General features: G+C 52.0%; 1 protein-coding gene across 1 annotated transcript; it reads left to right on the top strand.

Annotated features, from left to right (window-relative positions):
- The first annotated feature begins 4,093 nt into the window (after positions 1-4,093).
- Positions 4,094-23,539, top strand: CPA5 (carboxypeptidase A5). Its single transcript, XM_046021154.1, has 11 exons — positions 4,094-4,209; positions 5,379-5,460; positions 6,506-6,640; positions 15,355-15,453; positions 16,643-16,744; positions 17,945-18,046; positions 18,389-18,499; positions 18,924-19,014; positions 22,328-22,527; positions 22,822-22,906; positions 23,352-23,539. The coding sequence occupies exons 1-11, from the start codon at positions 4,094-4,096 to the stop codon at positions 23,537-23,539; spliced, it is 1,311 nt and encodes a 436-aa protein (XP_045877110.1).
- Positions 23,540-25,121: the final 1,582 nt, after the last annotated feature.

Below are 25,121 nucleotides of genomic sequence, written 5' to 3'. Positions count from 1 at the left end.
ACACACACACAGAGAACAAGCAAGGGGAGCAGCAGGGAGGGAGAAGCAGGCTCCCCACAGAGCAGGGAGCCTGGCGTGGGGCTTGATCCCAGGACTCTGGGATCTTGACCTGAGCTGAAGGCAGACACTTAACTGACTGAGCCACCAGGTGTCCCTGAAGTCGGTTTTCTATTCTCTGTCAAGGATTTTAAGAACAGAAGTTCTTAAAATTTAGTTTAGTTTTGTTGGTTTTATCCATCTTGCCCTTTATGGGAAGGGCTTGTTCTTTTTATCTTTATGTCTTATTTACAACAATTATTCCCTATCCCAACATCAGGAGATATTCTCTATGTTGCCTTCCAAGTGTGTTACAGTTTTGCCTTTTACATGTGAGCATTTTAATCTACCTGAAATTGATTTTTATATGTGGTGCAAAAGGGATTTCATTCCATTTTTTTTCTCATCTCCGCCTACAGTCGTCCCAGAAACATATACTGAATAGTCTGTCTACTTCACCGTGATCTGCTGGGCCGAAGTCTGCAAAAAATGAAGAACCCAATATGCTTGGGTTTGTTTCTGCGCTCGATTTGTCTATCTGTGCCAATACTATAGTGTCTTTGTTACTACAGCTTTATAATATGTTTTAATGGATTCTGTAGGAAGTCCTCCCACTCTGATCTCAGGATTATCTTGACTCTTAGGATGTATGGTTGTTTGTGGGTTTTTGTTTTTTTTTTTTTTTTTTTTGTATACATGTTTATCAGCTTGTGAAATTTTGTGGAACTGTTGGGCTTTTGGCTGCAATCATCTTGCATCTCCGGATCTGTCTGGCATAGCCGAAGAGTCAGTACAGGAAGCTACACCGGCAGAACATTCAAGACACGAGGATCTTCAAAGCAACCGGGGGTAAGAAACGATCACCTGCTAAAGAACAGTGAATAGACTAGTTGATTACCATTGAACAGGACGAATGGAAACCAGAAGACTGTGGGAGAATGTTTCCAATGTGTTGACAGTAAAACAATAACCACCTGGAGTGGATATCCAATTAAACTCTTTTAAGAATGAAAGCAAATTAGGGGTGCCTGGGTGGTGTGTGGTTGGTTAAGCCTTGGGCTCTCAGTTTTGGCTCAAGTCATGATCTCGGGATCATGAAATTGAGTCCCACTTTGGGCTCCATACTCAGCATGGAGTCTGCTTCAGATTCTGTCTCCTTCTCCCTACCCCTATGGCTTGTGCTCTTTCCCTGCCTCCCACCAAACAAATAAATAAATCTTTTTTTAAAAAATGGCATGAGGGACACCTGGGTGGCCCTGTCGGTTCAGTGTCTGCCTTCGGCTTAGGTCGTGATCCCACGGTCGTGATCCCAGGTTCCTGGGACCGAGTTCTGCATCAAGCTCCCTGCTCCTCGGGGAGCCTGCTTCTCCCTCCACTTGCTGCTGCCCTGCTGTGCTCTCTCTTGCACTTTCTCTGACAAACAAATAAACAAATAAGTAAACAGAACGAAAATAAAAGAAAAACTTGCAAACAAATAAGAACAGAGAACATCACTAAAGGAAGGTTTCAAAAGATTACTTCAAGCAGAAGGAAAATGACCCTAGATTCTAGGCATATTCTCCTAGGGGGTAGATCAGGAATTGGGCTGAAGAGAACCCCTCAGGGGGGAAAATTTGCTTACCGTTGAGGTGTCTGGCTTTTACTCCTTTTTGGGATCTGTAGATTTTTACTCTCATGCCAACTCAGTGGTACTTTTTAAAAGTCGTTATAGATACGTTACCCAACATTTTTGTTGTTTCACGTGGGCAGGATTATTAGGGCTTGTAAACCCCTCACCTGCAGGAGATAAAATTCCTCCAACATATCTTCTTCTAGAAGATTCTTCCTGTCTCCTCAGTCTGTATGGAGTCAGTGGTACCTGTCCTCATGGCACACTGGAACACACACACCTGTGATATTTTTACAATTATTTGCAAAATAATTGTACTTATTTAACTGTCTACTTACTCCATTAGAAACCTCAGGGCCAGATCTGTATTGTTCTGTATTTTATTCCCACACCTTAGCAAGTGCCTGGCACATAGCAGAAATTCGGTAGACATTTACTGAATAAATGATTAGATGAATAATTAATTTTGAGTGAGAAGCCAATATTAGGCATTAAGGCAAGCACAGCCATGTGTCTCTGAGAGGCACTGCTCTGGGCTGGTGAATTCCCACAGAACCGTGCTGTGTAATGTGATAGCCATTAGCCACGTGCAGCTATTTAAATTATTGAAATTAATTAAAATTAAATAAAATAAGACATTCCACCCCTCAGTCACACTGGCCACATTTCAAGGGGCTAGTGGCTATCCCATTGGGCAGTGCAGACATAGAACATTTCCATTATCACAGAAAGTTCTATTGGAAGGTCTGCCGTAGAGCTCACAAGAGTTCTGAAGAGCTCTTCTCTCTTTCTGTCTCTTTCTCTTTTGCTCTTGCTCTCGATCTTTCTCTCTCTCCCCACCCCTACACCAAAAAGACAGGGATAGTTGTCTTAATATTAGTGACTTAAGTGATGCTTTTGAACAAGAAGATGCTGGGTACTTTTGGTGACTAGTACCATCCCACTTTTTTTCTTTTAAATTCCCAAGCTATTGTTTACTAGAACACTCTTTTATTCGTGTTTCTACTAAAACTGAATGTTACTTGGGTGGAAAGCCTAATTGCTTTCTTTTCTAGGTCCTGAAGCCCTTTGCTAATGTTTCTGTCTGAGAGTTCCTGAAGTCAGGGTTCTAGGAGAGTTTGGCATGTCTGAACAGCTGAACCCCGAAATAATGGAGTAGGTCAGGTGGGGTGTGGGAGCTGGGCATCCTGTCAATGAAAGAGCTCCCCTCTCTGCACACATGGCTGGTTAATTGGTCATTCTGGGAAAGGATGGATGGGGAGGGGGGGCTTCTGAGAATCGCCGGTGACAGTTAAGTGGCCTTTTGTTGACGTCTTCTGCTGAACAACTTTGTTGGATTTAGTCTCTGCTTTTCCTTGGCCTCCTGTGGATTTTCTGTTAGATTCATTTACCATTCAGGCATCATCTTTCACTCTCCCCTTCCAATATGACTGCTTTGTGTGCTGGCCTCGGCTTTATTCCCACTCTTCCCGGACCATAAAGGGGGCTGTGTGGGGCTTCAGCAGGACCGAGAAATTGACTCTGCCGTCTGTCGAGAACCATAATGATTGCAGTGACCTTGGTGTCTAGCAGAAAATGCACTACCTGCGCCGGCCTAGCGGCGACCGGCTGAAGACAGAGGAAAGGGAGTCTTCCCTGAATTCCTTCTCATGCTATGTACCTATTTGCTTGGTTCCCCTCTCCGTTCCCTTCTGTCCCCCTCCTCCCCGCTGCCATTGGAGCCCTGACCTAAGGTGCAGCTGTGACTAAGTGTTAACGCTCGGAAATAATGATACATTCTATTTTGCAGGCCTGGCCAAGCCAGTTCACCCAAGCTGTCTCATCTAATACCCCCCCAGACCCCTGTGAGGTAGGGAGGGGAGGTATTATTAACCCCATTTTCCTGATGAGCAAACTGAGATTTAGAGAGATTAGGGCAGTTGCCCTCAGTCTTTTAGACAGGAAGTGAGCACGTGGTTTCTGTCTCTAAACCCAGCCTTCTTTTCATGGCATCCACACCCTTATGTGTGAGGAGGACGTGGCCTGGGGGAAGTGTGAGTGGATGGGGAGGGCAGAGGAGAGCCAAAAAGAAAAGAGTTCAATGAGGAGGGAGGAAAGGAGTGATTTCCTTGGGCCTCTAGCTGTTCTCATCTTTCCGCGGAGATGGAGGATTTGATGTTCACCAGAGGCTGGCCCGGCAAACCTCCAGCGAGGAAAGAAAGCCAAGAACCTTGTCTTCCTCTTTCCCTCTTTCCTCTTCCCAGGAGGGGATTTGCCTAACTGTGGGGAGGGGTGGCCCCAGCTCTCCCCAGGCCCTGCGTGTGGGAGTCACACGCTGGGTCTCCCCAGAGAGAACCTAATGCCTGTTCTTAGGCCGGGCCTGCCGGCCTTTAGGTGCTGCATTGCCTTGAGGCCTGGGCCATGCCTGTGCGCGAGGAAGGCCCCTGAAGCTCTCCTGAGGGAAGAAGCATGCAGGGCGCCCCTGGAGGAGGCCTGGGCACTGGCCCATCCCCTGTGGACAGGTGGAGGCTCGTGGTCTTCAGCTTTATTATGGCAACGGCTTTGGGCCAAATGAATTTCACAGGGTGAGTGGTTGCTCCACTGTGTGTGTGTGTGTGTGGCAGCGGTTGAGAGCTTGGGGACCAGGTGTGTGTGTTGGGTGGTGGGGGGGGGGGTGACTGCCCTACTGGGACCTGGCCAAGGTCGAGGGAGTCGGGACCTCGGTTCCCATTCAGGTCGGTCTTCTCCCATGCCTGTGTTCAAGGGTGGGACAAGCGGCTGTATTATTGTCACTCCCCACACGAGTTCTTCATCTGCATCCCATGGGGAAGCTTTCAGGGCTTCCTGAACCCCCTGATTCTTGGTTATAGGTGAAGTTGTTGGCATATCTACTTTTTTTTTTCTGGGGGTGGGAGAAGTTTTATAACTTTCCTCTGGTTCTTAAGGAAGTTAGTAACCACCAGAAGACTATGTCTCCCTACCCTAGGGACGCAGTATTGTCCTCCTGTGAATAAGGAGAAGCATTAGTGTCTTACACCAGGCCCTCTGGGGACCTGTTTCTCAGCCTCCCAAAGCTCATGCCAGGTGACCACCCCATGGCATCCCCAGAGTGGTGATCAGAGAGGGGGTCAGAGAGGGGCTTCATCGTCCCCATTCTCAGAGCCAGCCAGGGAGGGAGATGGTGCCCTCCCAGACGGCAGACCCCGGAGGCCACAGGCAGGCTGCTGTCGTCCTGCTTCACAGCCCCTCCAGCGGGATGGCAAGGGGCTCAGCTTCCTTCCATAAGGTAGTGTCAGGCTGATCCCCCCTTCTATGTCCTCAAGCTCTTGAGAGAAGGCCAAAGAGGGCCCAGGGTTTGGGCAGACCACGGCCCTTGGGGCCACAGTTGGTCTCCCCTGCCCCCCGGATCTATTCCTTCCTCCCCTTCTTTCCTTTTGTTCTCCATCCTCCATTCCCCCGAGGTGCCTTTCCCGCTCTCCCTCCCCCTGTCTTGGCGCTGGGTTCATCAGTCACTCTTCCAGCCTTTATGTAGTCCCTTAGGTGGCCTGTTCTCAGGCTGGAGCGGCCCCTATCCCAGGCTGAAGGACTCGTGTGCTTCCCAGAGCTACATGTCCTTCTGCTCTGGGTCCTCTAGCCTCCCAGTCTTTCCGCCAGGGGCCCTCGGCCTGGTGTCTTCTCACGCAGCCTCCTCCAAGCAGCCCAGCCTTCCAGGAGGCCCTCTCCGTAGATCCCTGTCTTCCCTCTGTCTTTCCAGAGACCAGGTTCTTCGAGTCCTGGCTAAAAATGAGAAGCAGCTTTCAATTCTCAGGGATCTGGATGGCCTGAAGCCCCAGAAGGTGAGGACTCCTCAGGGCTGAGGAACACGTTCTGCACTCTCTCACAGTGGCTTTGCCCCTTCAGCCCCTCTCCTGCTCCCCTCACCCCAAGCCTGCCCGCCAGACAGCTCCGCCAAAGAGTACAACACTGTGGAAAATCAAATTCTCTTCAGGAAAGGTTGGGAACACTCGCCCAGAAGTTTGGGTGGTCCTTCTCGGCTTTCTCCTCTGACCTAGATGAGGGGCTGTAGGGCAGACCCATTGGGGGGGCCACTATGTAAGGGCCTGGAATGTCCTGAAGCCACAGAGGAAGCGCATAGGTCCCTGGGTGGGATGCCATGCCGGGTGTAGCCTGGACACATCTGTTTCCCAACTGAAATGGCTTTAGCTTGGCAAACCAGTGTTTTATTTGGGTTCGTCCCTGTCAGGCTGAGCATTTGTTTCCAAGAACATTGTCCTCTGCAAGTACTCCACCATGGAAAACATTTTCTTCAACCGTTAGGATAGAAGGGTTATATTTGAGGCCTCTTGAAACAACCAGATATTTCTGGAGGTGGCCCGGAGCCCTTGTCCCTATTTGTTTGCGTACCTCTCTCTCCCCCAGGACTTTATAACAGCTCTCTCTGTTTTACAAATTGGGAAAGAGACGTCGCATTCGAATGCCGTGGGAATCCAGATCGGGTGCTTCCCACCTCTCCCGGACTTAGAGGCAGTGAGGCCTTCCTCTTCTGACCAGGGTTCTTACCCATGTTCATGTCCCACACAACGAGCTGTCTCGCTCTTGGCAACTGTGTCAGGCTCTTGGGGTTCAGGTGAAGTTGCAGTGTGTGGGTGAGCCTGAGAGAGGGGGGGTCCGGGAATTACAGAGGGAAGCTCAGTTGGGTGGTTTGTTTGTTTGCCCCCATCTTTCTGCTAGGCCTTAGGGTTTTCATTTTGGAACTGGGGCCCTATGAACTGCGTAAGAGAAGATGACCACCTGGCTACTGAAGGTGCCTACAGAATCATGAACAAGGATGTGTGAGAAACATGTCTGTTTTCCTTTCCTCTCCTTTCCTTTGTGACCAAGGTGGACTTCTGGCGTAGCCCAGCCAAGCCCAGCCTCCCTGTGGATATGAGAGTTCCTTTCTCGGAACTGAAAGACATCAAAGCTTACCTGGAGTCTCACGGCCTTGCCTACAGCATCATGATAAAGGACATCCAGGTGAGGTCCTGCCCCAGGGCTGCGGCTAGGGGCCCACCTTCCACATGGCTTTCTGGTTTGGGCCCCACACGGAGGAAAACAAGCCAGGGCTAACAGGGGACATCTTGTTTCTAGAGTTCCATCTGCATTCTTGTGAACCGGCTGTGGAAGGAATGAAATCTCACACTTCTCAGAAAATATTTAAGTCTAGGACAGAGTCCATGGAGCAGGGTAGGGGGTGGTTCTCCTAGTGTGGGAATGGCAGCCACTTGCCGGTGAGTCCTCTTGGGGAGGAATTAGCCACTCGCAGCCAAGGAGGAGAGTCGGGGGCGGGGCAGGAAGGAGGAAGTAGCTCAGGTCTTTCCTAGGCACGAGGAGAAGGCAGCACTGGATGGCTCCCTTGGTTTTCTGACCGTCCCTCCTGTCCTGGTTGTGTCTCAACCATCCAATACCAGACAGTCCCTTCACTCCAGACAAGCGGGAAGAGGTGAATGAGACTAACTGTGGGCCCGCCGTGGCCTCCCTCCCAATGCCAGTACCGCAAGGCTCTCAGTCCTGGACACCTCTCCTAGGCAGGGCACTCCCAGGGGAGCCACAGACCCATCCTCGGGGAGGGCAGAGGGAGCCTCCCACGGGGCCATGCCAACTCCCCACCCCCACCGCTCCGCATACCTGACCGTGTCTTTTCTGGACATCATGGCATTTTGTTTCCACTGTTCTGTCTTCAAGGCTCTCCCAGGGAGCCTCCTTCCTCAAGCCGATCTTGTGGGCACCACGTGCTGGTTAGGCCTCCCCAGCTGCCCCCCTCTGCCGTTGGGTACCTGTAGGAGCATAGCCACCTAGATCCTTCCCTGGCCCCGCTGGGCCGCAGCTGCTCTCTGAGGACTCTGAGTGTGGGAACACAGTCCCGGCGCACACACTTGACACCGGTGCCGAGGGATAAGCGCGTTGGGGGCGTTCCTTTCCCAGGAGAGCCCGGGGCTGGGTCCCCTAGGTCGTTTCCGAGACCTTGATCCCTGGTCAGGCCCATGTGCTGGCCGCTCAGCGTGCAGGGCTGGGCTCTTTCTCTAATTCCCCGCGAACCAAAATGGGGACACTCCCACAGACAAGACAGGGTACCACATCGAAAGAAACAGCACTCAATTCTCATTTTTAGCCCAAGCCTAAATTTTGAAGTTTGCGTTTCCCTGCTTCTGCTGGGCCCTGGAAACCCCCGCAGCATTTGGCAAGCAGACATGAAGAGGTCTCTCAAAATCTTCTGTTGATTTCTGCGCATCAGGAATGGCCCCAGAGGCACTCTGAGCCTGCCCACCGGCTCCTTTGGAGCTTTTGTCCTCATTCTCCTCAGCCTGTCCTCTCCTGTGCTCCTCTGGCCTGGAATCCCTGGGGGTTGGGGGGTCGGGTCTTAGTGAGATGCCCCGGAATCCCAGCCCTCACCCAGCCAGGCAGGATTTTCACCAACATCTCGCTCTGTCTGCGCTGCATCAAGCTCTGATTGTCACACTTAAGATCCCATTTTGGCTTTGAGGGAGCCGGGGGGTGGGGGGTGGGGGGGTCGGGGAGGCTGCTGTGTTGAGTTTGATTTGTGGTGATAAGGGGGAGGGCGTCCAGGAGGAGAAAAGCTCAGAGGCACTAACAGGAGGGGAAGGTTTTGCACCCCTCAGGTTGCTGGCTTCCAGGCTTGTGTTTCAGTGATTGGCTCAGAGGCCGAATTTCTTCCGAATCTTCCAGACCTTCTCAGCCGCAGTGTCTGGCCTAGCGTCCCTTGCACGGTGGGCCCTCAACTGTTGCAACAGTTACTCTGTTGGCAGGTTCAGGAAGAGCTATGCCAGACAGAGACCTTGCTATTATGTTGGTCTTTGTCTCCAGAGCCCCCCAACCCCCGAGCCCCTCGAAGTCCAGGATCATGCCCCATGTCTATCTTTATACCCTAGCGCCTGCTGTCACACCTGCCGCTCGGCTGGGGCTTAATAAATGTTAGATGAACTAACGGATTTGAGAAAAGGAAAGAAGTGAAGTTGTGTTTGCTGGATGGCCCCAAGCTGAGAGGGACAGGGAAAAACCTAGGTGCGGGCTTTTGCTTTGGCCAACGGCGGCGCTGGAGATTTTTGAAGAAGGGAAGGGGCCCTCCATCCCCCCAACCCAGCCCCTGCCTCTGAGCTGTGATCAGGGGGCTGCTTGAGGTAGGAGAGTTGGGTGCATTCATTCCATCCACAGATACGGAGACACCTACTGTGTGCAAGGTGCGGGAAATACAAAGACAAGAGCTCTGGTCCTGTATCGAGGGGCGCTGGTGTCATGGGGGTGGGGAGCCGAGGGGAGTAAATCAGTGATTACAATGGAGTGGATGAGTGTGCTGATGGAGTGCAGCAGGTTGCTATGGGAGCGAGGACAAGAGTCTGGGCTCTCAGAAGGCAGTAATTACGGTGCGGGTGCTGTGCAGCTGAAGAGCAGACGAGGGGGGACCGGCGGGGAAGGGGACCCCCGATTGGCGATGAGGCCTAACCAGATCACTAAGGGCATCCTCTGCTAGGTGAAGAGGTTGAGATTTTGTCTGGAAAATCGAAAATCGTGGGGGAGCCATTGAGGGCTCTGACATGATCAGATTTGCATTTAAGAGAAATCCCTCTGACAGTGACAATGTTGAGTTGGGGACAGGAGCTGGGAGAGACTGACAGGAAGGAGGGCGCTGAGGAAATTGCAGTGGGCCAGGCAAGAAATTATCTGATTCTGAGTGAGCTCTATTTGCATTTAATTTTTCTTCACCTCCCCCTTTTTTTCAGCCCTTTGGTTTGGTGTAGTTTTTTTTTTTTTTTTTTCTCTCTAGGATGAGTCACCATGGAAAAGCTTCACTTGAGCAATCAGCTCTGTGGATTTTAATGGCTTTTTTCTGATTACAAAATTAATAAATATTCATGTTAGATAATTTGGAAAATAGGGGAAAGCACAAAGGAGAAAACAAAAACCACCAGTTCTCTGAGCATCTAGAGCAAAACACAATTTAGCGTAAATATTGCTTTGCCAACCCCCCCCCAAACCGGATCATTCTCATTAGCATACAAATATAGAGTTATTTCTTTTGCCCTAAAAAAATGCACTCTTGATCCTTCCTTTCCACCCGCCTCCAGCTATCACCCCATACATTTGCTTCCCCAACAGCAAAACTCCTGGAAATATGGACTATACTTGCCATCTCCATCCTTCTCTTTGGGTGGACTGTCCACCTCTCACGTCACCAAAACTGCGTCGTCACCAAAGCGGTGTCCTCGCCCACAGCCTCTAGGTTCAACTCAGGGGTCAACTTTGAGTGCCCATTGTTCTTTCAACTTTCAACACCACTGGTCACTCTCTTCTCTTTTGAAAATATCCTGTCTGGGCTTCCAGGATACTGCACTCTCCTGGATTACCCCATCTTACTGGCAGCTGCCCTGCACACTGTTTTCCTAGTTCCCGGCTCTGTCCTTTGACCTCTCCTCTATCCCTTCGTCCAGGGTCATGGTGTTGAATACCTTCCGCTCCCTGAATATCCCCATACTGACAGCTCCAGCCAGACTCCGACATCCAGCTGAACTCCAGACTCCTATACGCTATACCTCCTCCTGCCTAATGGCCACTCGAACTGCACTGTTCCAAAGTGAATACCATCTCCCACCCAACCCACTCCTCCACAGCCTTCTCCATCTCAGGAAATGGCAATGCCATCCTTCTGGTCACTAGATAAGAAGCCTGGAGTCATCTTTGACTCCTTTCTTCCATCCCACTTTCATTTCGTCAGCAAATCCCATCAAATGTATCTTACCAACCTAGGTTGCCACCCAGGGCCAGCCCGCTGTTGGCCCCACACCTGGATTATTCCAAGAGTTTTCTACTTCTCTTCCCAAATCCACCCTTGCCTCCTTGTTGCCTGTCTCAAAACAGGTCCTTTAAAATCATTAGTATTGGGGCGCCTGGGTGGCTCAGTGGGTTAAAGCCTCTGCCTTCGGCTCAGGTCATGATTCCCAGGGTCCTGGGATCGAGCCCCGCATCGGGCTCTCTGCTCCGCGGGGAGCCTGCTTCCCCCTCTCTCTCTGCCTGCCTCTCTGCCTACTTGTGATTTCTCTCTGTCAAATAAATAAATAAAATCTTTAAAAAAATAAAATCATTAGTATTATATATTATATTCAGTTATGTCACTTCTCTGTCTAAAACCCCTAATGACTTCCCAATTCAGAGTAAAAGCCACAGTTATGGTTATAATGTGCCACATGACCTATGCCCCACCCCCACATTACTGACTACTCTCCCTTTGCTCACTCTGCTCCAGATTCCCAGACTTCCTTAATGTTCCTTGAACTTGCCCGATGCATTTCTGCCTCAGGACTCTTGACTAGATTCATACCTCAGGGCCTTTGCACTTCTAGTCCTTATGACTGGAATGTTGTTTCTGCAGATATCTGCATGACCTCCTCCCTCATTGCTTTCAAAACCTTATTCATAGGTCCCCTTTTCAACTTATATTAAGTTGTACCCTTCTCCTATATTCTCCTGTTCCCTCCCTTCTTCCACTGCACCACTTTTCTCCTCTGTACTTACCACCTTCTAACATCCTATCTAGTTTATGTAATTATGCTGTTTATAATTTATGTAATTATTCTGTCTCCCCTGCCAGACTGCAAGCTCCAGGAAGGCAGGCAGTTTTGTTTCATTGGCTGCCGTACCTAGTCCCTAGTGTGTGCTCAACAAACACTGGTTCACTGAAAAGAAGAGATTAAAAAGTGGCCATGACGGTGGCTGGGGTGGGTTTGGGAGGCAGCTATTTAGAGGAGAGGAGGCAGGACAGGAGAAGGCAAGGGAGGAAAGGAGCAGCTGTGGGCAAGGGCCTGATGGAGAGGCAGAGTCTGGCTGCTCCCATTTGCCCCCAGAGTGAGAGAAGGCCTGACCCTCGGAGGGGGTCCATCCTGAGAACCCCCGATCTGTAGCCACCACCATGGAGATGAGGACTGCAGTTGCCCCCACCATGCAGCTGCCTGAAAGAGGCCAGGGGCATATGAGGAGAGGTGACTGCTGTTGTCCCAGAACGGGGGTGCCTGGGGGGTTGAGGGGTGGGTGGTGAGATGCTCCCATCCGCTGTTACCCGGAGCCTCGTGCATTCTGCGTCTGTGGTTGGAGTTTGACTGCTGAGTGCCGGTTCCCTTCAGGCATCAACTTCACCTTTCCAGGGCTTCCCTCAGCCTCTTGCCCTCCTCCATCCTGGAGGTGCTGTTCTCTGCTCGATGTTCCCATCCTTTCTTAACCCTGTCATAAATTAATTCACACCAAGGTATTACTTTCCTTTGCAGGTTATGGCTTCCAGGGAGGCAAATGGCTTACTTCTGAGCTGTTTCTTTTTTTCTGTGAGAAGCCTGACAGGGCTGTAATTAGGCTTCCCTGAGCCTGTGGCAAGACTGCGTTCTTGATTCTCCCATCTCCTTCCCTCAGGCCCGGGAAGGGAGCAAACATCTGTGTAGTTTTCAGGCCAGGGGAGATTAGTGTTCTTGGAATTGGGGCCCAGCTCTGAGGGCTGAGCATTCCCAATTTGTAAGCGGGTGTCGTCTCCATTCACAATCCTGTGAGGGTGTTTGGAAAGTTATTTGCAGTTCCAGGCGATTTCCCATTTGCCCCCAAGCTGTTCTGTGGAACAAAGAACGGCCTCAAGAGAGCTGTGTTCCTGTGGGCATCCCTGGGGTCTGTAGGAAGAGCCGAGTCCTCTGCTCCTGTCTTCCCAGTTTCTCCTCCCCGCCCTTCATCTTCACCCACCGCCTCAGGCCCTCCACCAATTCCCTATGCCGTCGTCGTACATACGGACCCATCACTCCGCTGGGGCCAGAGTGGGGCTTCCGGATACGCCAAGCCAGCCCGCCTGCCCCCCTGCAGCTGCTCTCCACAGCTGGTCGTGCCCGGCCCAGAACGACGGGCACACATCGGTCATGGTGGGCTGCTGAGATTTCTGTTGACTTCCTGGGAGAAGACAGGTCCCTTTTGTTAGAGCTTCCCAGGGGGGTGCCTGTGCCAGCGAGGATCAAGGCTCATCCCTCCTTCCTTCACCCCACCAGCAATCCCAGCTTTGCCCCAGTGGGACTGTCCCCAGCCCACCGTGTCGCGCCAGAAAACTGCCTAACGTGCAGTCGGTGCTCAAAAAAAAAAAAAAAATGAGGCCCAGGCCTTGATCCCCAGTCCCACTTTCAAATCTGTGAACTTGCGGGTTGTGAGCAAGCTGGCCGGGGGCAGGGGGGGTGAGGGGGGGGCGGGTGGTGGTCACAGGACGGTGGCCTCTGTCTGCAGCAGGGGTGGTGGTCGTCCCTCTCTTCCAGCCCCCCCACTGAAGAGTCCATGGCTGCTCCTTTATTTTCGTCACTAGGGGGTTTTATTTTTATTTTAGTATTATTTATTCATTTAGAAGATTATACACATTTTAGTATAAGCATGTTGCCAAAATGTAAAAATAGAGAAAACTTTAAAATGGCTTAAAATAATAATCTTTCTATTCTAACAGGAATTGTTAACATTTTGGTAATTTTTTGACATTTTAGTGTCATGTTTTCCCATGCTCGGGGTATTGCTTTCTTCATTATTTTAAAACACCTTTTCATTTCAAGACTAGCATGATGGACTTTTTGCCCGTTGTTAACATTTTACACATTTGCTCTCTCTGTATGTACACAAACATACACACACACAGATAAGTATAAAGTTGACCCTTGAACAACATGGATTTGAACTGTGTGGCTATACTTGGATTTTTTTTTTTATAAATACAGTATGATACTGTAAATGTATTTTCACTTCCTTATGATTTTCTAACTTTTAAAAGATTTTTATTTCTTTATTTTGAGAGAGAGAGAGAGAGCGAGCACAAGTGGAAGCAGAGACAGGGAGAGAGGGAGAATCTTAAGCAGACTCCATTCTGAGCATGGAGCCCAACAAGGGGCTCAGTCTCACGACCCTGAGATCATGACCTTGAGCTGAAATCAAGAGTTGGATGCTTAATGGACTGAGCTGCCCAGGCACTCCTCCTTATGATTTTCTTAAAACATTTTCTTTTCTCTAGTTTGTTTTATTATAAGTGTATAATACATATAACATACAAAACATGTATTAATTGTTTATATTACTGGTAAGGTTTCTGGTCAACAGTAGGCTATTCGTAGTTAAGATTCTGGGGAGTCAAAGTTACGTGTAGATTTTCAGCTGTGTGGGGGTCAATGCCCCCAACCCTCTCATCGTTTAAGGTCAACTGTATATTCCTGTAGATAATGTATATCTGTATGTGTGCATATATGTATATGTCTGTCATATATGTTATAAATAATGTACGTATTTATGATTCTTATTAGGCTTCAGTTTTTTTTTTTATTTTTAAAAGATTTTTGTTTATTTATTTGACAGACAGAGATCACAAGTAGGCAGAAAGTCAGGCAGAGAGAGAGAGGAAGGGAAGCAGCCTCCCTCTGAGCAGAGAGCCTGATGTGGGGATTTATCCCAGGACCCTGGGATCATGACCTGAGCCGAAGACAGAGGCTTTAACCCACTGAGCCACCCAGGTGCCCCTAGACTTTAGTTTTGATAGCTAGACACCTTAGGGAACCCAAGACTAGAAATAGGATATCTGGGTTCTTACCTCACCTCTACCCTTTGTCGGCTTTGCCATTGAGTCCCTTCACTCCCCCAATCTGCTTTATCTCCTTTACACGAACGGTTACTTCTTACCCTGTCATTTGTCATGTACTGGGTCAGCAGAGATAAAGAGGATCAGGATGTCTGGTAAACTGAAAGGATGCTCTGGCCTGAAGCAAGGCATCATCGAGACTTATTGGGTCCCAGGGCTCAAACCAGGGTGACTTTGGGGAGAGGTCTTCACCCTTCATAGCAGAGGGCCCAGGCACTTCCCTGCTGCAAGTCAGTGCAGAATCCTGGGATGTCTCTCTCCTGTTGCCAATGTTGGTAAAGGGCAGCTGCCCTCCTCACTGAGTCCCATGCTGGGAAAAGTGTCCCAGAACGATGTGGGAGGGCAACCCAATCTAGCTAGGTGCCCTCCCTGTGGTCAGTGGGAAGTACTACATGAGGACTGAGTACCAACTCCCAATGATACCCAAGGACATTGCTTTTGGCTCACCCATGCTTGTATTTAAGAGGCAGTTACGATGGTGAGTAAAAGACTATTGACACAATAAATCTCTAATTATTTGGACCCGCTTAGTCCATAGCTGGCTTTCCAAATGGCCTGGACATCAATTATTTAGGCTACCCCCTGTGGGTAGAGGGGCTGTTGTGGGACAAGGGAGACCAGTCCAGCGTACATGGTTCAGCTTGGACCTTGACTCAGCAGCGCCCCTAGAGGGCAAAAACGACGTTGGCCATAGACGAGGAGCACTTTTCCAAAACACTTTCGTATCCACGATTACATTTCATCTATGTGATGATGGGCAAGGCAGATGTTACTGTCCCAAAGTTCATGCTGATGAAACAGAGGCCAAGGCCCCGCAGCAAGTTGGTGGCAGACTCCTCAACCCATGCTCCCTTGGCAGCGTGAACACTGGCTGGCCCAGCAGAGTCACCTCACAACCGGCATCTCCTCCCATAGTGCAGCTCACGCTCACAGTGGCTCATTCTGCTGTGTCAGTGCTGCCTTTGCGCCCAGCCAGCTGAGGCAGGGCTCCGGAAAGGCAGGCCTGGCCCAGCCCACCCCTTCCCTTCCAGCATGTGTGCGTGTCTCCTAGGTGCTGCTGGATAAGGAGAGAGAAGCCATGGCCAAGTCCCGGCGGTTGGAGCGTAGCACAAGCAGCTTCAGCTACTCCTCCTACCACACCCTGGAGGAGGTGGGTCTGCCCAGCCGACTCCGGGCTCTGTTGCCCTTTGGGCTCCCCGGGTCTCCAGACTCGGGCAAGGACTCATGAAGGACTCTGACGTCTGTGGGAGAGTGTGAGCTGACACTTGGGGAGGGCAGCGCAGACACTGGGGGAAGGCCTGTCGGGCAGACAGCTTCAAAGAGGTCCAGAAGCCAGGATTCAGAGAGAACTGGGGCTCCGCAGTACCGCCCAGGGCAGCTATGGGACAGAGTAATGGGTCGAGGAGGCAGGACACTGAGGTAGAGATGCGTCACTGGCCCAGTGCAGACCTGGGGGAAGGAGGGGGCGGTCTCGGTAGCCCACACTGTGGCTGGGGACTCAGGGGAGTCTCGACCTCCTCACAAGCATTTTTGGTGTCAAGGGACCCCAGCTGTGTGTACTAGAGTGTAAAGGGGCAGGAGGCCAGGCACGGTGGAGAGCCATTTTGTAGAGTAGAGCAGAGTTGCCTTAGTTGGAGAAAATTCCTGATCCCAGTGACAGCCAGCTAGGGCAGGCATGATCGATTGTGGCTTATTTATAAAGGAGAATGTAGAGACGCCCAGTCCAGAAAGAAACTCAAGGCACAGGTCCCATTTTCAGTTAAAGGATGGGATGATAGGGTATTGTCCACCTTGTGATCATCATTTCTTTCTCCGGTTCACGTGGCCTGGAATAGAAGATCCATTTTTTGCATATACTTGGTAATTCAATTATATACATTGAAAGAGGAAAGGAAGGGATTAATATGGCCTGTCAGTATTTATTGGTATCAGAGAGAAATAACCCTGCCTTCAGAGGGCTTAGAATCTAAAAGGGCCGAGAAGACCCCAACAGCACAGCGGGGTCTGCAGGGTCTGTCAGATGGACTCAGTGGGCCAAGAGAATGGAAGCAAGAAACACTCCCAGCCTGAGAGAGACTTAGGGGCCGAGCCTGGGGGCTGAGCGGGTGAGCACGTGCAAATACTTAGCTCTGCGTGTGGTGTGTGGCCTTCGGGTCCAGGCTGACCGCAGCTCGTTGCCTTAGGCCTAGTGGGTGTCTTTGCTTCATGGAGTTCTCCATCTGCGTTCTTCTAGATCCTCAAGGGAGGTGGGAAAGCATTCAGGAGGGTGGGATGGGGGAGACGCTGGGGTTTGCCCCTCCCTGCCTAAGAGCCCATCTGATATCTGTCATTCCTTTCAGATCTATAACTGGATGGACAACTTTGTAACCGAGTATTCAGATATTGTCTCAAAAATTCAGATTGGCCACAGTTTTGAAAATCGGTCCATTCTTGTCCTGAAGGTAAAAGCTGGCGGTGTTGACCACTAGTAGTGAGTGCCACTGGCATAAGATTGAACTCGTGTGGGGTCATGGCGGGGTGGCAATTGTAGGGACAGAGAAGATGTGTGTGCTCTTGCCCGGAGGTGACCCGCAGCTCTGAGGTTGTGGTGTTCAGGGACCCACCCTTATAGGTATGGGCAGGTGACAGTGCAATGACCTGACATGTCCTCAGGAAGTAGGTGGGAGGGTTGCTAAAGAGAGGGAACTGCAAGATGGCAGTCATCATGCTGGTCTTGGGATGTGAGTGTGGAGGAGCCGGCTTTCCCCCTAGTCCCTTGGTTGCCTCATCTGTTCAATGGGAAGAGAGGTAAATAGAGGCCTCATTTCCAAATGATTGAGGCCGTCTGGCTCAGGCAACCCCTCAGATAGGACTGAATCTGTGGGGAGACCTCCTGGCCTCCCCAGGGGCCACCAGAAACAGAGTTGGAGCAAAGTTGGCAGCAGCAATGCCCTTGGTCATGAATGAGGCAGGATAGGTAGGAACACGGAGCCCACCTGAAAACAATTCTTAGTATGTGCCCTAAAGGGCACTCAGGAGTGTGGATCACACAGGGCCCTTGACATCCAGCTCTCGGAGAAGACGAGCGCTGTTGCTCTCAACCTTGCCCTGGGGGAATCTTCCAAAGGGCCAGGTGTCCTCCTTTCCCTTAGAACATGACCTCCTCTGTCCCTGCCTTGATTTCCCTGGGGGCTGTGCGGGTTTTCTCTTTAATGTTGTCTAAGACCTTGTTCCTCAAAGTGTGGTCCTGATACCTGCCTGCAGTAGGGTCCCTAGGAACTTGTCAGAAATGCCCACCCCCAAGCCCCTCCCCACACCTACCAACCGAGCATCTGCATGTTAGGGAGATCCTGGGGGATTCACGTGCCCTTGAAAGGTCGAGAAACACCAGTCTAAGGTACTGTCAGGCCCGGGAAGCTCTGTGCTTCTGGCTGGATCACCCTGCTCCCCACGCGAACGTGCCCCACGGCATCATTGGGGCCCACACACGCGTGCCCTTTGTGGACTCAGGCACAAGTACCTGTGCATAGAGTCCCCCTCTTGAGCCCAGAGGGGCCGCCCCAGGCGGTGCAGAGACATCTGGGGTCTCCTTCTGGGAGCCTAGGGACAGCCCTGCAGCTGTCTCAGTTCACGCTTGTTTGGGGCCTGGTGCTTTTTACCAGTTCAGCACTGGAGGTTCTCAGCGCCGGGCTGTCTGGATCGACACTGGAATCCACTCCCGGGAGTGGATCACGCATGCCACTGGCATCTGGACGGCCAAGAAGGTCAGCGTGGGATGGGGGTGGGGCAGGGCTGGGTGTCACCCACCCCTGACTGTTTCAGGGTGTCACCAGCTGAAGATTTATACTGGGTTTGTTTAAACTCAGGGGCTCTCTCCTTTCCTGTCCTTTGGAAGAGCTGCCGTGTGCTCTGCCCATCGGCAGTCCAGCACCTACATCCATCCTTTGCCTTCTAGTTGTTTAAAATCCAAGCCTTTAGTTCTGCACCAAGAATGCATCTGATGGCTTGAGGCCACCCCTGCCCGCAGCCACTGGCTGAGCCACCTTAGAGGACAGCCGGCAGCACCTCCCATCCCTCCCCCATCCTCACTCTGCCCTTGCTTACAGATTGTCAGTGAATATGGCAAAGACCGCACCCTGACAAACATACTGAACGCCATGGACATCTTCATGGAGATTGTCACCAACCCTGATGGGTTTGCCTTTACCCACAGCATGGTGAGGGCATTTGGGAAGGAGAGGGACCGGGGTCAGGGTCAGCTCTGGGGCGGATGCAGGAAAGGTTGCTGAGGCTTTGCGAAGCTGAGCTGGGGTTGCCTGGGGACCGGCCCCTTAGGGGCTCATGGCGGAGAGTCTCACAAAGGCAGGCGGGTGACTCGGGAGCTGCAGCTTTGGACCTTGCCTTTCCATCCCTGTCCTGCTGCTCAGGAAGGCCACTGCTGCCAGCCTGTGCCTGTCCTCCGGCCTCCCCCCACAAGGGGATCTGCAGTCCTGCCCCATCCTCGTGCCAGCCACATCCTGCCCTAGAGATTCCTTCCTTTTGCCCCTCTCTGTCCCCCTAGACCTGCCTTCCTAGGACAGGATGTCAGAGGCTCCCACCCCTGGGAAAGGGGTGAATGTCACCTGCCATGGGCTTTTTCAGAACCGCCTGTGGCGGAAGAACAAGTCCACCAGACCTGGAATGTTCTGCATTGGTGTGGATCTTAACAGGAACTGGAAGTCAGGCTTTGGAGGTATGGCAGTCCACTGGACCTGGGGCTGGGCTGGACTGGGACCTTGGCACATCTTACACACAGTCACATTACGTGGATGCATACTGTGGGGGCGGTGTAGTTAGCTAATGCAAGTGAGTCATGGCCGGGGACCTGCCTAGGATTGGCCGAGCGGTATGGGGAGACGTTGCACGTCTGTGGACGTACGCCTATGCGCAAGCTCCTTGGGAGATGCGGGAAACAGCTCCTTGCATGCAGGACTAACTCAAGGGATTGCACCTTAAGTACAGTGGGGGAAGGTACAAGCGAGTCTCCAGGTTGTACCTCCAAGAGGTACAAGATGGTCTTGCTGCTTGCTTGAAACTCAGTTTATATGCCCACCCCCCAGTCTCTCTAGGCCGCCCTTGTAGGGAGCCCACCAAAAGAAAAGGTCTTCAAACTCATTTCCTGAGAGCTACGACCTGAAATTTGCCCTTCGGGAAGGCCAGAACAATCGTTTTAATAATAGAATAAGTCAATTTCTTATCATCAACTCTGGTTTCAGCCTGGTTTTTATTTTTTATTCAGTTGCTTTGTAATCCTGGCTGCGTGGGCTGGTGCTCATCTGCAGGGTCATACTGTTCTCGGCAGAGCTGGGCAGCTTCCTCCCAAGTTCCTTGTTGTTCTTCTCGATGATCTCCCTTACCGTACCAGGAGTGTAGGGACTAGATGGGGAAACTGAGGCCTCCAGAAAACCTAGAGACCCTTATGTGGACCTTGGGAATGCAGGAATTTGATGGGTGGGATGCTGGGCCTGGCCAAGACAAGTTGTACAGGCACAGTCTTCAGGCTCCAGATGTGGCACCCACTATGCTGGGGTGGGGTGGGGTGGTCGGGGTTTGGCTCCAAGGAGACAGTGCCTTTGCTGTTGAAAAGGAGATTCCACAGATGGGTGACCAAACCAATGAGATCGAACATTCTAGATCTGCCCATCGCTTTGGAAATCTGGCTTCCTTCCGTTTGTTCTCATTGAAAAATCAGAATCTAAAGCATCCTGAGTGAGGCTCTCAGCCCGTGGTGTGGGGGCTGTCTGAGAATCTGGCTCTATGTGTGTAGCTGCTTGTGTAAGGGAACATAACTGTGTAAAAATGGGTGTTTTCACCTCCAAATGACCAGACACTTGCTCCGAGTGGGCATCCAAGTGGGCCTCTCGGAACCAGCTGAAGCGAGTTCCCATGTGCCCCAGGATAAACCGGCTAGCAGCAAGACAAATGATCTCTTAAAGAAAATAACATTTGTGTGTTTCTCCACCAGGGGCAGGAAGGGGGGGGGGGCAGTCCATATATACACAATATAAAAAAATGTATGGGGGAAAAAAGAAAGCCCAGAGGGGACAAAAAGCTCCCATAATCCCACTACCCGAAGATTACTGCTTTTAATAATTTACCGTGTCCTTCCAGAGATGTCCCCTTGCTACAGATTACATTTTCAGAGAAGGAAAAATAAATAGCTAATGACTCCATTAGCAGGTACTTGTGACCCAGGCGGGCTCAGAGGACTTGGACTGTGAACGTCAGAAAGAGGCAGGCAGCTAATTCCCATTTGGTCCAGAGAAGATTAGTTTATGCTGCTTAGCTCAAACCAGAACTAATGGCCTGAAGTGTTTCTCCATATTTGGGCAAAGCCACCTGGTTGTTGGCAGGGGAACGGCTTTCTGTGCGTGGGCTGCGAACGCAGACAAAGCTCTCAGCACCCCCCCACCCCCCCCACCCCGCTCTGCTCATCTGTTGCTGTTTGTCATTCATCAAGGGGAGCAGGTGCAGAAGCTCCCGGCAGACACAACAAACAGGGCCACTGTCCAGCCTGTGGGGCTGCTCCTCACCCTTGCTTCCTACGGACACATCCCCTTCTCACCCAGGTCCCCACCCCAGGCGGAACCCTGCAGACCAAGGGGGGGACGCTCTCCCCGGTGACGGAACCGCCTCTGGGCCTGCCTGTGGACAGAAATAGTGTGTGCTGGGGTTGGTGACTCAGGCGGGAAGATTTTGTTTATGGTTTTATCATTGCCTTAATTTAATTGCTGCATAATGAGTCATCTGTAGACCATCCCTCCCACTCATGCTGCCCTCACCTGCACTCCTGGGGAGGACTGATTTCCTGCAAGCCTCGTGCAGCATCTCAACAGGTCCCTGGGCCAGTCCCCCAGCCCTCGGGCCAGTGCACTGCCCTGAGGGTCTAGGGGACTGCTCTGGCATCCCCAGGTGGCTTCAGAAGTTGGGGTGACCCCTGACCTCGGCCTCAGGTTTGTGTGCAATCATTTCAGGGAGGAGTGAGAGAAGGAACTGGGATGGCTCTTTCCAAACATGTTCCTAACCCACAAATCTTGACCAGCCCACAATCCAGCCCTCTATGACATGGCCCTTGGGGAGGGGAAGGAGCCACAAGAAGAGGGTAAGAGGAAGAAAAGAGATGGAGAGTGGAGAATCTAGGAGACGGGAACCAATTAAATTTGTGAACAAAATAGAAACGCGTTTGCTCCTCTCCCCCAGCTGAGATCCCCAAGAAGAAGTGTCAAAGGCTCCTTACATCGGTGGCTCCCAGACTGGCCTCAGGCAGGGATCAAGCCTCTGTTTTTCGGGCCCCAAGTCCATGTTGCTCCCGAGGCTGTGATTGTGGCAAAGCCTGAACAGATACTAAGTCTGAGCACTCAACTGACCCAAGACTTCGGCACAGCAGGGGAGAGTCGGCAGAGAAGGGTCAGCTCAAAGGGGTCGATGCTCATTGGGGAAGCCCAGGTTGCAGACCACGAGTTTTCACTGAAGGCTGCCCCACTTTTCTAATGGAACCAGTCAGGGCTGAAGCATCGGACAGGCGGAGGGAGCTCTCTACAAGGCCGGCAGCACGGCTGAGTCCTCGTGTGAATTCATCCCTCTGATGGGTTAGACTAGGGTGAGCCCCAGTGATAAAAACCCACCTGAATCTCAGGGGCTCAACACAGTAGAATGAATTTTTCAGGCACGCGAAGTCCGACGTGGGTAGGTGACTGTCCTTGGCAGCTTTCTCCCGACTATGACAAAGGGACCCAGGATGCTTCCTCCGTCTAGAGTCCTTTGCTTGCAACCGCATAGACAGAAGAGACTGTGGAGGAGCCATGGCTGCCATTGACAGCCTCGCAGCACAAGTGACCCATCGTTACTGCTCACATCCTCATTGGTCCGAAGTAGTCACCGGGCTTCCACCAAACTGTACCGGACAATGGGAGACGTAGAGGAATACCCAGATATTTTGGGAGCATTAAGTGTCTTTCCCAAACCTGGGAATTTTAACCCTCTGGACGGTTTTATTTTTCTTCCAGGAAATGGTTCTAATAACAACCCCTGCTCCGAGACTTACCGTGGGCCCTCCCCTCAGTCGGAGCCGGAGGTGGCGGCCATTGTGGACTTCATCACCACCCACGGGAACGTCAAGGCTCTGATCTCCATTCACAGCTACTCTCAGATGCTCATGTACCCTTATGGCCACTCTTTGGAACCCGTTCCAAACCAGGAGGAGTTGGTGAGATTGGCGGCTCGGGGCTTTGGGGGAGGCGTCAGGAAGACCTCCCCAGAGGTTCAGGCCCTCACTCCAAAACCGGGGTCTGGACCCATCGACCCCATGGTAGGGAGGAGGGGGAGAGCTTGTTCTCACATGTGGTCGAGTTCAAAGCCAGAGGGGCTGTGCTCCCTTCTCATGAGAGCCATCTGCTCATTCAGCTTCTGGGACCCCTCAATTCTTGTTTCTTAGCAGCTGGTGAGGGTGTGGGGGCGTGGGGATCCCCAGCCTCTCATCCTCTGGCTGCAATCCCTCCAGTACCAGCTCGCCAAGGATGCGGTGAAGGCCCTGTATGAGGTCCATGGGATCGAGTACATTTATGGCAGCATCAGCGCCACGCTCTGTGAGTGGGCCACGGCTGGAGGCCCCTCGTCCTCCTGGGGTGGGACAGGTGCAGGCTGGTAGCTGATGGGCAGGGCTGGTTGGGCCCAGGGCAGCACCGTCGACCTAACTGGGTTGGGTCAGAGCTGATGTCTGCGTCTGAATGGAGGGGTGAGTGCTGGTCTTTCTTTGCAGCACTAGTTCATGTCCAGCTTACCGTGATGTTCCTTGGAGGAGCAGATCTTAAGCTCGGTGGCCTCCAGGAGCTCTCTTCTTGCTGGTGCAGAGAATGGGGAGGGAGGGCAGGGCATGGGCCAGGTTGAGGCTGGGGTCAGGAAGCGCAGTGTTGTCTGGGGTGAGTTGGGGTTTGGTCCCCAGGGTCTACTTGCGGCTCAGAATACCCCTGCACCTCCGGACCACACCCTGTTCTTCCTGCTGGGGGCATCTCTTTGCCCTTCTGTGTCCAGATGTGGCCAGCGGGATCACTGTGGACTGGGCCTACGACAGCGGCATCAAGTACGCCTTCACCTTCGAGCTCCGGGACACGGGGCGCTACGGCTTCCTGCTGCCGGCCTCCCAGATCGTCCCCACGGCCCAGGAGACGTGGCTGGCGCTCCGGACCATCATGGAGCACACCCTGCAGCACCCCTACTAGCAACAGCGCTGAGGGCAGAGCAGGAGCACGCACTCCCTTCCCCAAGGCCGGCGCTCCTCCTGAACCCCGAGTGATCCGTGGTCCTCCCCACACCCTTACCCTGACCCCTTAGGCAATAAATAACAGGTTTGAACAGGCTGGGTGGCCTCTGGTGCTGGCTACCACCCACTTGGGGCTCAGCACTGAGAAGGGGCCACGGGCAGCTTGAAATGCCTCTTTGCTCCTTAGGAATCCAGGAGGACCAGGGGGCTAGCAGACCTCCTATTCCTTCCCCTGAGTGCTCTTCAGGCCCAGAACACATAACTCACTCTCTGGGAGCTATGGGTATACACATTGTCCCCTTGGTGTCTACACTCTGAGATGAGGGCACAATGTTTCACCCGAAGGAGTGGGTCTGCGGTGGCGGCATCTCAGGCGTCCTGAGGGAAAGGTGGGTGCAGACAAGCAGCTTCCTCCCCCTCCTCACCGGTAGTCACCAAGCTCTAGTCAGGCCCTGAGCAGGCCGGGCATTTACTAAGCAAACACTTTATTTAAGGATGGGAAAGGGACGATGTTCTGAGACACAAAGGAGGTGCCCCCTACCCCCATCCTGAGGCTTCCTTATAGTTTTTGTCTTCCTCCACCACTGGGGAGCGGGGAGAGTGGGTCCCTTTGTCCTACCCTCAGGGGAAGGCAGGTCCTCTGAAGAAGCAAGAGGTTCCCCAAAGAGCTGAAAGGGTCTCGGTGAGTCTGAGGCAGAAAACAAGACTTTCATTGGCAAGGGCCAGACTTTTGTTGTTCTTGTTGCAAAAGAAAAGGATTGTGGGACCGGTGATTTGGTCCCCACAGGACACAGAGCACAGGGTTTTACTATAAATCACAGATATGGAAGGAAGTAGGGGAAAACAAGAACAAGTTTCCCTTTCTACCCACCCTGTAAGAGAAGACAGAGGTTGAATCAGTGGGAGGCGGGGATCAGCTGGGATCAAAACTCTAGGTAAGGCCCATGTCCAATATGGCGACTGAGGTGCAGATTAACAAGGACTGAGCCGGGGGTCTAGACGGGTGATTAAAGTACACTCATGGGTATGCCCATATGGCGGGGTACACCTGAGAAGTGCAGCTCTCGGGAGCTCCGAGTAAAGACATGGTGAGGAGGCCTGGGGTAGAGGCAAGAAGGCTGAGCCCAAGGACCACACAGCCAGTGACCACAGAGGCACCACGGCCAGGGGAGGCCTGTGCCCAAAGAAGCTGGGCCGTGAGGAGACCTGAGGAAGTCAGGGTAAAGAACCCCCGAAGAACCCAGATCCTCTCCAGGGCAAGAGCCAACAACAGAGGAGGAGAGCGTCCCGATTCGGGCTACATTTCCTTACGCGGGGAAGTGGAAGTGATTTGAGCAAGCTAGAACCTCCAAGTTAAAGTTTTCTGCTCTTAGCGGAAATCCGAAGCCATGGCTGAGTTAGTAGAAGCTATAGACAAATAAAGCAAGTTACACCTTTGCACACCGGAGTCTGTGATTATAACTTTTGTGCCCTCTGCGCAAATATTTTCATTTCATCCTCTTGGGGAGAGTATTACTGGTATTCGTTAGCTTGTATTTCAG

Source organism: Meles meles, chromosome 10 (genome assembly GCF_922984935.1).
Source record: "Meles meles chromosome 10, mMelMel3.1 paternal haplotype, whole genome shotgun sequence".
In the NCBI taxonomy this organism is placed as follows: domain Eukaryota; kingdom Metazoa; phylum Chordata; class Mammalia; order Carnivora; family Mustelidae; genus Meles; species Meles meles.
Note: the sequence above shows the minus strand (reverse complement) of the source record. Positions and strands in the feature narration are given on the sequence as shown.